Source organism: Callospermophilus lateralis, chromosome 10 (genome assembly GCF_048772815.1).
Source record: "Callospermophilus lateralis isolate mCalLat2 chromosome 10, mCalLat2.hap1, whole genome shotgun sequence".
Lineage (NCBI taxonomy): Eukaryota > Metazoa > Chordata > Mammalia > Rodentia > Sciuridae > Callospermophilus > Callospermophilus lateralis.
Window position 1 is genome coordinate 128842457 of NC_135314.1, and position 16525 is coordinate 128858981.

General features: G+C 34.5%; 1 protein-coding gene across 3 annotated transcripts in view; it reads left to right on the forward strand.

Annotated features, from left to right (window-relative positions):
• The window catches only part of Pik3r4 (phosphoinositide-3-kinase regulatory subunit 4), a 78848-nt gene that overhangs the window by 58661 nt on the left and 3662 nt on the right, over window positions 1–16525 (forward strand). For all 3 annotated transcript variants that reach the window (XM_076867872.2, XM_076867874.2, XM_076867873.2), the window contains exons 15-18: window positions 1596–1760; window positions 5483–5694; window positions 8432–8563; window positions 10381–10481. In XM_076867872.2, the coding sequence (XP_076723987.1) occupies window positions 1596–1760; window positions 5483–5694; window positions 8432–8563; window positions 10381–10481 (610 nt within the window). The remainder of the gene's footprint in view (window positions 1–1595; window positions 1761–5482; window positions 5695–8431; window positions 8564–10380; window positions 10482–16525) is intronic.

Here is a 16525-nt window from a genome sequence, read left to right on the forward strand (position 1 = left end):
TAAGTAAATATATGCTGTAAAAAGGGGTGAAGTTCTATGTGCTACATCATGGCTAAACTTTGACAACATGGTATATGAAAGAAGCCATATACAAAAAGCTATATATGTTTGTATGAAATATGAAGAATGGTGAAGTTGATAGAAAATTTAAATTGATGGCTTGTTGCTAGGGGCTAGGGTAAGGAAAAATAGAGTAAATGCTCCTGGGTAGAGAACAGTTTATTTGTGGGTTCTTAGGCATAATGAAAATGGTCTAAAATTAAATAGTAGTGATCTATGCAATATTCTGTTAATATACTAAAAATCATTGAAATTGTATACATTAAAATGTATGATGTATGAAAACTATCTCAGTAAAGCTGTTACTATGAAGAAATGAAGTAGGGAAAATTATTGATAAAAATATAAAATTTCATATTTTAAAAGCAAGTATGAATATATTATAATAGGTATAGAAAACTCTTTGGAAGACTTTATAACAAAATGTTAAATAGTATTTATTTCTGGGTGGTATTATAAATTTTTTACTTCTGTACTTTTTGTATTTTAATAATTTTGCGCATTTAACATGCATTAGCTTGTATAATAAAATATAGACAACAAATTAATAATGTTAGTGATTGGATACTGTGACCTTTTAGAGGTGTGTCACCTAGAAGGGTAAAGATACAGCCTAAAGGAGGAGTAATGAAGGAGGGAATTGGTGATACTGGTAGGCATTTTATTTAGTTACATATTCAAAAAGTTTGGCAGAAAATGTAAAGGAGGAAAATAATACAGATAGCTTGAAAGGTCAGCATTGTGTATGAGAGACTCAATATTATAATAAAACCATGCATTTATGAGTGTTTTAATGCTTATATATATTTTTTGATCTCCACTGTAATCCAGTTAATGATCCTGTTAAATAAGCAGAGCACCCTTTGTTTTGTGAGTGAATGATCTGAGGCACAGTGCAGGTTACGTAGCACAACCAAGGTCGTATAGGCAGTTCGTAATGAAAGTCAAGTCTAGCCAGACTGTATGTTAGAGATTATAGGATAATTTAAGGGCCAAAGAGAGGATGTAAAAAGTATTGCAAGAGTTGAAGGAGAATGGTGGAATGAGATGGATGTCATTACCCTAGGTACATATATAACTGCACGTATGGTGTGACACTACATCATGTACAACCAGAGAAATGAAATGTTATGCTGCAGTTGTGTACAATGAATCAAAATGCATTCTGCTGTCATATATACCTAATTAAAATTAATTAATAAAAATAATAGTAATTTAAAAAAGAGTTGAAGGAGAATTTGGACCATCAGTAGGATCAGGACTGTAAGAATTTGGTTTCTTATTAAACAAGAGGAGGGACCACTCGTTCTGTGATAGGAAGTGTGCAAAAATGACCATTTGAAGCAATCAGAAGAAAAGGTGATTTTGAACCACTGCTTTTCAGAGGAGATTCTTATTTTGGTATGAAATCAGGAATACAAAATGAACCTCACAAAATAATAATTTTGTTTGCTAATAGCCATGTGGATATTTAATATTAGCAATAATGTGCTTGTGGTGTTTCAGAAATAAAATCTTATTTTTCTTTCATTCAGATCTATTCTTACATATAACCGAATTGGAGGAAGAGTCAAGACACTCACGTTCTGTCAAGGCTCCCACTACTTAGCCATAGCATCTGATAATGGTGCTGTCCAGCTTCTTGGAATTGAGGCTTCTAAGCTGCCGAAGTCTCCTAAAATCCATCCTCTACAAAGCAGGTATCTATCTTTTGTCTTTTTAAAATTTTTCATTTAGTACATTATAGTAATTTAATTTTCCCTCATATACCACAGTGTAGTTGGAGCAGACCTCTTACATTATACTTCTTTTTTGAGCCCATGGAGTAAATAAATCTGTGCTTTCAACTCAAAACTATCACCTGTGGCTAATTTTAGAAGACGTCTTTATTTTTTGCCAGTTAGTTAAAAGGTCAGAAGGGCAGCTTTGAACTTGTAACTCATCCCAGTCTGAAATCTGTCTGAATAATGCAATCACAAGTTATATCTTTTATATAACTACTAAAAATACAATTCTGTCTGGCCCATTTTGAGTATTCTTCATTAAAGAAGACTCAACCATCAGCATAATGTTGGTTGGCATTAAAATCTCTGAAGTTGATGAGAATATACAGTAAAGAGTTTAGGCATGTGATTTCCTTACCATTTTTAAAACAAAATGCTGGGGTTTTTTTTAAAGGAATTTCCTTCACTTCTTATTAATTGTAGCTGCTTACAGATTAAACACATGTAAAATAAGACATTTAAAGATAAAGAGCAACAATTATTTGCGTGACCAATATGTGTTATGTAGTGAGGATTCCAAAGACAAATAAAATATTACATTTTTTAAGAATCTATAGACTAGTGGCAGAAATAGACAAGAATGATTTTAGTGCAGTATGGTAATGTGCCATGTTACATGGTTAACAGGAGTCCATTTGAAAGAGAAGAAGACAGGGAGAATAGATGTGAGCACCTGAAGCAACGTGGTTGAAAGGGGCATACCAGGGACTGGGGCTGTGGCTCAGCAGTAGCGCATTTGCCTGGCATGTGTGGGGCACTGGGTTCGATTCTCAGCACCACATATAAATAAATAAAATAAAGGTATATAAAAAAAAGAAAGAAAGAAAGGGGCATGCCAGGCAGAAGTGGTAGACCCCTACAGAAAGAAAACAAAATGAGGAGACTTTCACTTAAGTGGATGATAACTCATAGTTGTATAGCTTAAGGCAGAAAAGGAATTTGTGGGATCACCAAGGATTTTTTTTTTTTTTGTTTTCGTAGTTTTGCTTTGCTTTGCTTTTGCATTTAAAAATGTGTTATTTTTAGAATAGTCACTAAACAGATTGGAGCAGCTTTAGTCCAGGACATATTTTTTATGGCTTTTATTAATAAATACCTGCCAGTTTCCTTAAAATTTGTTTCAGTAGAGGATGACTGTATAGCATTACACATATTGAGGTCATTTAAATCATTGGCAAACTGTGCAATGTGATGACTGTGCCCTCAGGTCACAACACAGATCAGATATGCATATTCCATGCAGGATTCTCTCTCAGCTGACAGCACTTTCTACTGTGAATGTTAATGTCTTTACCTTAAGCAAATTACTTATTGCCTAGATTTGGAGTGCTTGCCAGAATATTTGGGTTTTACTGTATCTGACTAATTATATTATTCTCCAAAGAAACCTTGCCATAGTCATGTGTTTGTTTCATTCAGTCATATCACTTGTTGTCACGCCTCTTTAGGAATTAAAATTTATGGGAATAACCATTTCACATTTTATTTGATATTTAGATTTTCCATCTTCCCTGTATCTGGAAATACAGTTAGGAGTAGAATATTTGTAAATATAATTACATATGTAAGACAGAGAACTGCAAGCTACAGCCTATAGCATGGTCCATAAAATAGGAATAGTTTTTGCATTTTTAAAGGTTTGGAAAAAATATAATAAAGAAGAATATGGATATGAGATATATGTGACTCAGAAGACCTAAAATATTTAATGTTTTAAGAGATATATGTGACTCTTAATAGAAAATGTTTAAGAGACAAAAATAAAAGTCTGTGCACAAGCTTGATGTGTACTAATCATGGAGTCTGGCCAGTACACATTATGATGTTCTTTTTTTTTTTTTTTTTTTTTTGTGGTACTAGGGATTGAACCCAGTTCATATGTATGTAGGCAAGCACTCTACCACTGCGGTATATTCCAAGCCCTCTGATGTTCTTTTCAATATAAAAATGCCTCAACTTGAAAAAAAACTGGAATACCTATATAATAAATAAGGGAATAAATTATTTATTGGCTTATGCATCACTGACAACTCTTAATACATTTTGCTAATGAAAGAAGTTAGATCCAAAAGGCTAGGTATTATATATTTCCAATTATATGATATTCTGGAAAACATAAAATTATAGGGAGGAAGACAAATCAGTGGTTGCTACCAGTTGAAGAGATAGTTAGAGGTTAACTACAAATGGGCTGCACAAGATAATTTTGGGGATGCAGATATTTTTCTGTGGTTACATGATGGAAGATACATGGCTATATTTGTCATAACCCATGTACTATATTCCACAAAGAAGTATATACATTTTTAAAAAATCAACCAGTATATAGTGGGAAAGATGGAATGCAATCTGTGACAAATATATTTGTTTCAATGAATCATATCTCATTGAAGAGCATAGAGAATAGAGGAACTAAAATAACTTTGGAAAGCAGTGTTTTAATTCAGTTCTACAAGTTTAATGACTAAAAGAACTGAACTCAAGTGTTATATTCTAGATGGTTGTTTTTTACAGGAATATGTGTTGACAGCTCTGAAGCTACTTTCTAGGGCTGAAGAAATAAGTAAATATGTTGTAGATAATGAGAGCCAGTTTTCTCACTAATGGAGAAAGAAGTTAAAAATAAGGAAATGAGTAAAGGCTAGAATGAACTGGTAGTGATGAAGGTGAAGATTTCCAAATGAACTTATGATACATGTATATATATGTATAGACATACATACACAAAGAGATAGGAATAAATCCATGTTTACACACATGAAGTAGTGTACATAATATATTTTTTAGCTCTGGCCATTGAGAGGAACTAAAATCAGGGATACTGTCATAACACTGAGCATTTATAGTGCCTACATCTTGGTTTCTTAACACCATTCTCCATTAACAGGAATCAGCACTCCTTGAAGAACTGGTTGATCTTCAATTAGAAACATAACTTTTACATTTTCTTAAAGTAATTTCACAGTGAATAATGTTAGCCAGTGCTACCTTAAACAAAGGATTATGATTTACCTTACCAGTAATACATCTGAGTATCAAGTATTTCCCCATATCATACACTTAGAAAGATAAGTCATTTCTGTGGTATCCTTCCCAATGAGGCATAACTTTAATAATGAGAAAACATCAAACAAACCCAAACTGAAAGACATTTTCCAAAATGACTAGCTAGTAGTCTTAAAAAATACAAAGGTTGTGAGAGATTGAGGAACTGTCACAGACTGGAGGAGACTAAGGAGATGTAACAACTCAATGCCTTGTGATATCCTGGAGTGGATATGAGGACAGAAAAGGACATTAGTGGAAAATGGATAAAATCAGAATACGTTCTGTAACATGATTACTGGTATTCTACCAAGATTAGCTTCTTGGTTTTGATGAATATTCTAAGGCTTTATAAGATGTTAACATGAGGCAAAGCTGAGTAAAGGGTATACAGAAACTTTGTACTATTTTTGCAGTTCTTCTATAAGTCTAAAATTATGTTTTTAAAAAATACTTCAGCTATAATTGTCCTAATGGGATTATATAACTTTTTCTCTTGAACATCGTATATATTCATTTTATATGGAAACTAGTTTTACATTTTTTGATGAGAGGAAAAGTCTGTATTTATTTTGCTTTATGTATTTCACTAGAATTCTAGATCAAAAGGAGGATGGCTGTGTTGTGGATATGCATCACTTCAACTCTGGGGCACAGTCTGTTCTTGCCTATGCCACTGTGAATGGTTCTCTGGTTGGCTGGGATCTCAGATCTTCAAGCAATGCATGGACATTAAAGCATGATTTAAAGTCAGGCCTTATTACTTCCTTTGCTGTGGACATCCACCAGTGCTGGCTCTGCATTGGTAAGCTGATTTTCAAGTTATTGACTGGGTTTTGCATGCCACCACTGCCTGCAGTTGCCATATTGGAAAGCTGTTTTTTCCTTTTTTTCTTCATTGGTAATTTCTTTCCATCTTCTCCCTTTTTCATAATTATTATAATTATTGCAGTTTATTTTTTATTTCAAGACAATTTGGAAAGGTAAAATCAGTATCACAAGGCATAAACAATTTCCTTCTCGATCTTAAATTAGTATCTTTATAATCATTATAGTGATCAAATTTTCTGGCATTCTCTTACTCTGTCAGGAAATCACCAGGCTTGACTTAAAAAAAATAGAATTTGAGTTCCTGAAGACACAGGTAAAATTGTGTAACCTCAGTTACACAATAACCTCAGTCAAGCTGTTCAACTCAAGTCTCAGAATCTTCATCTTCAAATGGGATTAATGCTTTCAAAGGATGCTTTGAGGATTTAATGAGCTAAAAGCTTATATCACAGTGTCTGGTGCAGGAGAAGAGCCAGCAATGGTTTCTCATGTTATTATCTTCCAAGCCTCTTTTCCCCAAAGGTTGAAGATACACCATGTGGTGATCTATCTATCTATCTCTCTCTCTCTCTCCTCTCTCTGTCTCTCTCTCTCTCTCTCTCTCTCTCTCGTGCTGAGGATTGAACCCATGGCCTTGTGCATGTGAGGCAAGCACTCTACCAACTCTACCAACTGATCTATATCCCCAGCCCCTACCATGTGATCTCGCTTGCTTCTTTTTTCTGTTTTTATTGTTGTTGGTTTTTGAAAATGTTTAATTTGATGAGTTCTGAAAAATATATAATATAAAAATATATACAATGTACCAAAAATATATACACCACAAATGGGATACATTTTCATCACTTCTTGAAAAATTTCCTCATACTCCTTTACATTCAGTGCCCTCCTCCCAGCCCCTAATAAAACCACTCATCTCATTTCTGTCTCCATAATTTTGCATTTCCCAGAATGTCATAAAAATAGAATCATATAATATGTGTCTCTTTTTTTGCTAAGCATAAATTTTTTAGACTTTTCCATGTGATTGCATGTATGAGAAGTCTTATTTATTGTTGAGTGACATTGTAGTCTATTGATAATTTATGTATCCATCACATTCTCCAGTTAATAGATTGTTGTTGTTTCTTGCTTTTATTTAGTTCTGAGTAAACATTTATAAATAGGTTTTTGTAAGGACATAGATGTCTATTTATTATAAGTACATACCCAAGAATGGTATTGCTGGTTTTTAAAATTTTGATTATTAATTAACAAATGATCATTGTACGTATTTATGGGGTACAATGTAATGTTTCCATGTATCTTCATATTGTAGAATGATTAAATCAGGTAATTAACAGATTAGTCACTTCACATACTTATTGCTTGTGGTGAAAACATCTAAAATGTACTTCTTTTAGCAATTTTGAAACACACAATGCACTATTGTCATTACCAATCTATGCAATAGATCACTAAAGCTTATTCCTTCTATGAAACTTTGAACATCTTATATCTACATTTTCTTCCCTTTTCCTGTTTTAAATGTCATCTCCTTGCCCCCATAGTACTTTGAACCTGTCCCTTAGGAAGCTATCACATCTTACTCTTTCTCTCTTATTCAGAAGAATTAGCAATCTTCTGTTTCTGAATTTAGGTTTCTTAATTCCCTAATTTATGTTTGCAACAATTATTTATCTGCCCTTTTCTGTATTACTTGGGTTTTTTTTAGATGTTGATGGACCTTTATTTTATTCATTTATTTATAAGTGGTGCTGAGAATCAAACCCAGTGCCTCACACACTCTAGGCAAATGCTCTATCACTGAGCCACAACCTCAGCCCTTCTGTATTACTTTTTATGTAGTTTATGTAGAATGCATTATTTTTGCCTTCTGTCTCAGTAAACTGTGCAGGTACAGGAAGATGTAATATTAGGTCTAGAAAATTAGATATTATATACTAGCAAGTTAGCAAATGGTAGTGATGCCTCTTAGGCTCCCTCATCAGCTTTTAGGGGAAAGCTTATGTTTCCTGTACTATTTGAGTCATTGTCTTGCAGTGGGTCAGTTTGGCATGCAAGCTGTCTTTGTGTAACTACCATCCCTTCCATCCCACTTCTGCTGGGATTGGAAACTAATGCAAGAATTTGCTTTCATGACCAGAGTTTAAGTTGCTATGGGTAGATGCAAAGACTTCACCCCAGTTTCTTCCGTGATTGGATATCCATATTCATCTCCAGGATGTTTTGGAGAAAAGGGCACATGAAAATTATTGAAATCTGATGACAGCTGCAGAGCTGCTACCAACTTTGGATTCCAAAATGATCATTGGATAAAATAGTATCCACTATCCCCTATTACACCATTATTGAAGATAGTCTGAACATTTTGACTTACCAAATTCAGTTTATATTTTCTCTAGTTTTTGTTTTTGGTGAATACCTTTGGCAATTAATAACAGTATCAGTGATTAATGGATTACTCATTTTAAATTTACATTCATTAGACAGTATTCTACAACATTATGACAAGAACTTTATGTCTGTTATTTAACAACTATAGGTACTGTTGGAAACTGGGAAGACAGCTACATGAGAATGAAACCCTTTTCTAAGGGATGAAGGCAATTTTAAAATACATTGACATAAAGTTAATACTTTGTACAAATGCCCCCCTAGTGTGCTTTGATCATTAGATGGTAATCTTTTTATGCTTCTTTTTCTTTAAGGTACAAGTAGTGGTACCATGGCTTGTTGGGACATGAGGTTCCAGTTGCCAATTTCCAGTCACTGTCATCCTTCCAGGGCTCGAATCAGGCGCCTTTCAATGCACCCTTTGTATCAGTCTTGGGTGATAGCAGGTAAGATGAAGGGCCAACTTTTGTGTATTGGGGGGGTTTTCTTGGAAAATGTGTTATATCCTGTTGCTAAGATACATTTTTAGTGTTTTGCTTTATATACAAAGAACTACTTTTCCTGTGTTGTTCTGTCCATAAATGGAAGCTCTACTGAGTGCTCAGGCAGAAGTCTGGTGTCTTCTTAGGTTATTGCTGAGTTGCTGAGACTGGCCTCAAGCTTGTAATCTCTTATCTCAGCCTCCTGAGTTTCTAGGATTATGGGTACTAACTCTTCTTTTTCTCATTACACCTCTAGTGCATCAGCTATTCTACAAATTCTGTCTTAAAATATATCCAGAATTTGACCACTTCTTACTACTACATTATTGGCTCCCTATTTCAAATCACCATAATCTCTGTTCTTTCTTTGCAATATCCTCTTAATTCCCTGCTTCTGACCATATCTCTTAAGATTTTTTTTTTTTCTGCTCAATAACTCCCAGTGGCTTTTCATTGCAAGTAATAGCCAATGTGGTCCAAAAGGCTCTATGGACCATAAGGAGAGATCAGCCCTCATAACCACTGTCTAACCTTTTTATTAGTCAGGGTTCCAATGAGAAACTGATGGCATACCAATGGTAGGAAAATTATAAGGATTTATTTTCAAAGAAACTGTTACAAAGGTGTGGATATAGGACTATCATAAGATATTGCAGTAATACAAGATTAATAATAGCAGAGTAGCAGTAGAAAACATGAATGGAAGGTATAGTTACTGGAATTTGGAAAGAAATTGGATAGAGAAAACCATCTTGAGAGGAACAGTTATTTGGAGGTGAGGGAAACAACCAGGTTGGGGTAACTGGTCTCTATTCCCTTGGGGCTCCTTATGGGCATATGTTAGTTTTCTGTGACTGCTATAACAAGTTACCACAAACTTTGTGACTTGACATAACACAGTTTTATTTCCTAACAATTCTGGAAACCAGAAATCTGAAGTGGGTCTTGTGGGCCAAAATCATGGTAGCAGAAGGACCATATTCCCTCTGGAGGCTATTCTGTTTCTTTGCAGTTTCCCACTTCTGTTGCTGTACTCCTTTAGCTAATGTCTCCTTCTTTCATGTTCAAAACCAGAAAGATCTTCTTAGTTCATTGCTCTATTGCTCTAAGCAAATGAAGCCTGGTATATTGTCATTCCCCCTGCATCACAATCCTAAGGGATAATTTCTCTCTTAGGCCTTGGAGTTTCCAATTTTTGTGATCCAATTTTTGTCACAGATATGCTCCAGTTATAACTCATGTTTCTCTTTATTCATCTTTCTCCAAAATAGCCACAGATTTTTTCTCCCCCCCACATTTAGTTCTTTCTTGCTAAAGTAGTATATCTGCCTTTTCAGTCCCTATTAAAATATTCTGTCCATGATGGGACCTGGATTCTCACCCACCAGATGTGATTTTTTAAATTCCCTGTATTCAGGTGGAACTTACACTTTCTTGTTTCTTTGCCAATGTCTTCTTGTTTTCCATATATCCTCTTTTTTTCTCCACTTCTGGAGAAACTCACAAACTTAAACAAAAAACATAGGTTTCTTGAGGGCTGGATCTGCATGTGATTTGTCTTTCTACCCTATAATTCTTTTCACCAGTAAATATTTATTGTTAGGCTATTAAAAACTTGTTATCTACACTCACCCAATATGGTGATGGGTTCATGTTGTTATTTAAAAGTGTTAGTCAGTATTTCTTACAGGTTGGGAAAAAATTGCTCTACCTACCACGATGTGAAAGCTCTGAGTGTGAGATCCTTCTGGTCTAACAGTTCTGGCCTTTGTCTCTCTTAGCTGTTCAGGGGAACAATGAAGTATCCATGTGGGACATGGAGACTGGTGACAGAAGATTTACTCTCTGGGCCAGCAGTGCACCACCACTTTCTGAATTACAGGTTTGTCTCCAGTTCTAACTGTAAAGGATATTATTGCTCACATCCTAAGCACTTTCAGGTATTTTAGCAAACAAGGGATCTATTGGGCTTCGGGTTATGATTAAAATTTGAGTTTTTAATAACATCAAGTATCATGTGGCCATTGCTGCATGCATATTTTCTAATTCCTTAAACTTGCTTGTGTCTGCTTTACTGAATGATTTGGTTGTTAATTACGTAAAGTTTGTAGTATCTCTTTAGAACTACAGTAGACCTGGGTTAATTAGGCAAATCCTGGATTTAAGTTTAGATTATGAAAAAATGGAATATGACCATCTTAAATATGAGGATCCTGACTTAACCATGGTTTGACCAAATGATTTTTTTACTTTATAGTGGTAGTGTAGAAGTGATAGACATTCATTAGAAACCATATTTGAAATTTTGATCTTTCATTGGGCTAACAGGTATGTGGTCCAATACACTCTTGTGATGCTGGGCAGTGAGCCATGTTATAGTTTAAGCTTCGTCCCAGGGTTTCATAAACTGACTTCCAGACCACTCACATGTAATTGAATCAAGCCTTTATTGAAGCACATCGGTGGTGGCTGACCAGAACATAAAGCTTTCCCCTGATCAGCCCCAAACAATTGCAAGGGCGCTCCTTATAAGCCTGAAAACCGCAAAAGGGATGTTCAGGGGGTCTAGCCAATGAAAGTAAGCCAGGTTACAGAACCGGGACAGTACAGTCAAGGGGAGGGAAGCCTAACCAATCACAGTTAGCCCAGTCACCCCAGTTACAGAAACAGAGCCCCCTTACCCTAGTTACAGAAACAATACTCCATTAGGTAGTTCCGTGTTCTTAAAGGTTTCTATAGCAAAAGGAAAAGAACATCTTGCTCCAGTCATGACTCTTCTACTTGGCATGGTTGTTTTACAGGATGAAGTCATAAAACAAAATGGAGTCACATTTGCTCCTACTATCACATTCCCCACTAGTTTTAGTAGGTTTGATGTCAATCTTGCACATCATTAGGCCTCAGTTTTTGTTCCATCCTTCTGTGTCTAAGGGATTATACTGGGCTCGCAAGACCATAAGTTTGACCTCATCTACATTTTTTTGTATACAGTTTAGGAGAGTTTTTAAGAGGCAGGGTCCTACAGTAATCCCAATCAGGAGAAGGACGAGGGGCCCAACTATGGCTGAAATGATGGTAGTCAACCAAGGGGACCATGAGAATAGGTTTTGGAACCAATTGCATGAAGTTTCTAGTGCTTCATCTCTTTCCTTTAACCTATTTCTCACAAGCGCCAACTGTTCTTTATTATCCCATAATGGTTTGCAGAGAAACAAATTTCTTCTGGAGCCATACAAAGTCTTCCTTGTTTCAGAAAGAGACCATCTAGAACTCATCTGTTTTGTAAGACTATTTCTGTCAGAGAGTCTAGTGAAACCTTTAGTTTGGAGATAGACCTTTTTAGTTTTCCTAAATCTACATCTATTTGACGGCTGAGGGACTTCCAAAACCAGTCAGGAGGGGAACTAAAATGGGGGCAGCCAGTCTATGTTAATAAATCAGTGGGGCCTGGCCTTTTAATAAGTCCAGGTGTTCTTTTCCCTTTACTCCACCAAAATAGTAGATTACATAGTTCAGAGTTATTGACAGTTTGGAGATATAGGTAAGGAGTTCGAAGTGAGACCCAGGAAGCACAATTTTTGGCGAACAGGGAGTTGTCCCACTTATAAGTTGGGTTGTGGAAGCAAGTGTCTCTTTCTAGGAGATCACCCAGTGTAATTTTGGGAGTAGTTTTCCAGGTACATCTTTCTGAGCTAGACATATTGCAAACATCTATATTGACCGTAATTTTTTTTCTAATATTAGGGACCTCCAACTGCCGTAAGGGAAAAGGGCGATGACCGTTCTTGCTACTTCTAGCTGAAAGCGGGGTGATGTGCAGTGGGCAAGCAGTTTGGAGTCCCTTTTTAGAAACTGAGTGGGTCAAGGAGTCCATGGTAAAAATCTGCTCAGGAAGAACAGGATGTAAATTCACCTGGGATGGGCACTTCTATGAGAGAAACAAAAAGACATGAGTGCTGAAGTAAGATTAATACAAAATAGCAGTTGTAGCATCTGGAACCTGTCCATGAATATCATGAAACTGACAGAAATTAATAATTGTTTACCAGGAGGCAGAAGACCTGAGAAAATATCCCCATAACAAGGCCTAACAAAGCCTAATAAGGCACTTTTTTAGGGAACATAAATCTTTAACATTGTCAGAATTATCAGGAATGTAGACACAACATTTAGTTGAATTAGTTAATGTCATCTGATTTTTGTAAAAATACCTTTTTGGCATGACCTCTGTGTTCAGTAAAGATCCTTTTGTTACTTAGGGCTAGATAATTATATTAATAAACGTTGATTACATCTACCTGTATAAGAAGTTAGGAAGATCTGTAGGCCTTAAACTGACTAAAAACTTCTGGAAGTTTTTTATTGATAGTTATCAGGCATTTTTGCCTGAGAATTTTTCTTTTGTTGCCTTCAGTCTTACTTATTTTGGGGGATGCTAACACTAGGGTATATTTTAAGTTACATTAAAATAACTGTTGTTTCTTTTTAAATGCCCAGGAATGGCTGTGCTTAGGTTTTTAACTGTTTTTGCTAGGTGTTTAAGACCAAGCTGGTCAAACTGACCTTGTTTCTATCTGTTGGTAAGAGTCAGCTGAGTTTCCTTGGAGGACATTCTTGGGGAACGTAGCATTTTAGCTCTGTTAGTGTCATCTGCATTAGGATGAGTCAAGGTCTTGCTGACCATATGGCTTCCCTTGGAAGCTTCAGGCATGTCTCCCCTTTTCAATGACCCTCCTCTTTTGCAGCATGTACACTCATTGGCTTTTTGTTTTACATTGGTCTCATTAATCTCCCTTATCGGGAGGTTATATGGCCTGGAGTTGCAAAGCTTTTTCCCCTGTCCTGGGTTCAGGCTGACTTAGAGGGCAAGAACCAAATATTTTTTTGCCCCTTTATTTTAACTTTAATATTTAAATTTGGCCTTGAACATCCAGCAAGTCAGTTTTACCAGTTTTAAAGTAATAATGCTGGGCTTTAACTTTAATCTTTATAACTTTACAGTTAATTTTTAAATAACACAATATCCTTATTTTATTTATTAATTTACGTAATGCTGAAGATCTGCCTGAAGGCAGAAGATGACATCATCTATTGTATGATCCAATCACTGTACAACAACAAGGCAGCTTGCGGATCCAGAGAGCCTATTAGACTTTGGCTATAAAAACTCTCTCTTGCCAGGTCCTCCTCTCTTGCTCTCTCCTTTTTTTTTTTTTCACTTTCCCTGTCTCTCATTCTCCCTCTCACTTCTCTCTCTCTCCCTCTCACTTCTCTCTTTCTCTCTCTCTCTCTCTCTCTCTCTCTCGCACTTCTCTCTCTCTCTCTCTCTCTCTCTCTCTCTCTTTTTCTGTCTCTCGTGTTAATCAGACACTGTCACAGTAAAGGTCTCTTGGTTGCTCTAAGTGTAGTGGTCACTTTTTTTAGTTATAATGAGAATACAAAGTGAAATTAACAATAGTAAAAACATATTTAGCTTGTATATAATTCTGAACCTTGGCTGAGTTATACATTATATTTTCTATTTGAGGCCACAGTAATCTTTGTAATAAAATTAACCTTTGAATATAACTTTAAATTAACTGAAATCTGGCCTACTTTGAAGTTATTCTGACATGTTGTAAGGTGGGAAGCAGAGCCTTATCTCAGGTAAGGCAGGGCTCTTCACAATTTTAGGTAAAGTGTTTTAATTCTAAAGTTGATCTTGTCTCTCTTTTTAGATATCATTTAATAAAGTTTACATATATTGTTTTCTGACTCTGTATGAATGTTAGTAGTACAATATGACATACATCTGGAACATTAATTAAGGAAAGGATGAGAGCCCTTAACATTTTTTTTCATGTGGAAAAGTGGCAAAATGTTTTATAATATTATTATTTAAATAGAGTAGGCTCACATTACTTTTTAAAATATCTTTAAATTTTTATATTTTAGTGTAAAAGGTAACATAAGATTTGGTTAAAAAACATCAAATGATCTAATAAATCTCCAATAAAATTTATTATCTTTATAAGTTTAAATTACCATTACAGACAATTTTAGTTTGGAGAATACCAGCTTGATAAAATGTTTTTTTTAAACCTTTTACCTTAAGACTTGTATAACTGAAAGATATGAACACATTTAATCCGTAAAGAAGAGTAATGTACCACACTTTCATTGATGTTTTTATATTAACCAAGGTTAGCTTTTTAAAGGAAAATCTAGACTTTGTAATGTAGGACAATACTTTAAAATAACAGTTGCTGTTTAGCCACAGATGTAAAAACCTTAGTTTCTCCAAGATTACTTGTTCTAGGAGATAAAACTTAACAGACATAATGTAATTAATGTTTTTAGAAGTTTTTGTCAATTTAACATATAAATATATCAGTACATTATTATTTGTCCTTAGGGAACAACTTTGAATAGTTTTAACTATTTGTGTTACATATAAACCTTTTAATATTTGTCTTTTATTTATAGACCTTTATATTACTTAATTAGACCCTTTTGTTGTTTACATAGATGTATTATAATTATACTTTACCACATAAAGACTTTTTACCTGGAAATGTTTTTCATTAAATATATTTTTATATTTAGATCTTTTTAATAAATTTTTAACCCATTGATCCTTTTTTTGTATCTTGAAATAACCCTTATAAATTTCTCAATTTAGATAAATTAATCCATTTTAATAAGATGAAATATTTGTTATTTACAGTACTTTAATTGAAATACAGTTGAAACCTCTTAACTCCTTGTATGTAGAATTATACACAAAATAATTACAAATTTCCTTTTTAGTTTACCAATTTATAAAAACACTAACATTTTTTAAGTATTCTACCTTATGGAATTTAAGGAGTTAAGAGTACTTGATATTATATTTAACAGTCAGCATTTTAACTTTGTAAACCAATTAGATGTCTCTAACAAATACATCCATGATTAATTTCATATACCTTTAGATGAAATTTATGTATCCTTTTTTTTAAAAAAAAAACAAGGTATCAGACAAGTGCATTGAATAGTATTAGTAATCTTTTTTTGTTGTTTTTGTTGTTGAATAAAAATCCTAGAGACAATGGATATCAGACACTTTATAGACATTAACATTTTAACAGCTGTTTAACCATCTAGAAACAAAACTGTGTATTAGTAACTTTAAAGACATTTGTACTTTTATCTATTTTTCCAATTTGAATTGAACCTTTTAAATTATATTAACCAAATGTATTTGGATCCATTTTTTAAAAATTTTAATTTATGAGCTCATGTCAATTTTTTGTACCAAATATATATAGACATGGCAATACATGTAGACAGACAGTACACCGGTGCACCCACACAAAGCAAACAGACAAACAAAAGCCTTGTAGCTTATTTTTTTAAAAACCTATTAGATTGAGAGTTAACCCTTGTAAATTGGCCTTAAAATAAAGCAGAGTGTAATCAGAAAAACATATTAACCTAGGCATATTGGATCAAAACAAACATAGAATTTTAAAAGTTTTCTGACCTTTTTCCTGAGGTGGTCCTGTTCATCAAGGCTGAAAAGAGTTGAGGGAACATAGACAAATGAAGGGGGCTTATTTTTCCCTGGAGGAACTTCCCAAAGATGCAGCTTCATTGGTCTCCTTGGGAGAGTCCCCCAGGTTGGGGTCCCATTTTAAACTGGTTTTTCTGGTTTCTTGGATAGCGGCCACCAACTTTTAGCCTGACATTGAAAAATCTTTAGACCATTTTTAATTGTTGGGAGTTATTTATGCTTGCAAATACTGAGAGACAAAAGCCAAATTTTCTAGACAAAATTATGGTTTTTTGTTATACAATTTAGAAATAATAATTTTATAAAACACTTTAGTTTTAATTTTTTCTCTATAGGAACTGACATGATTTACCCAGTTGGCCACCTGGCCCAGTTCCTAAATGAAGATAATA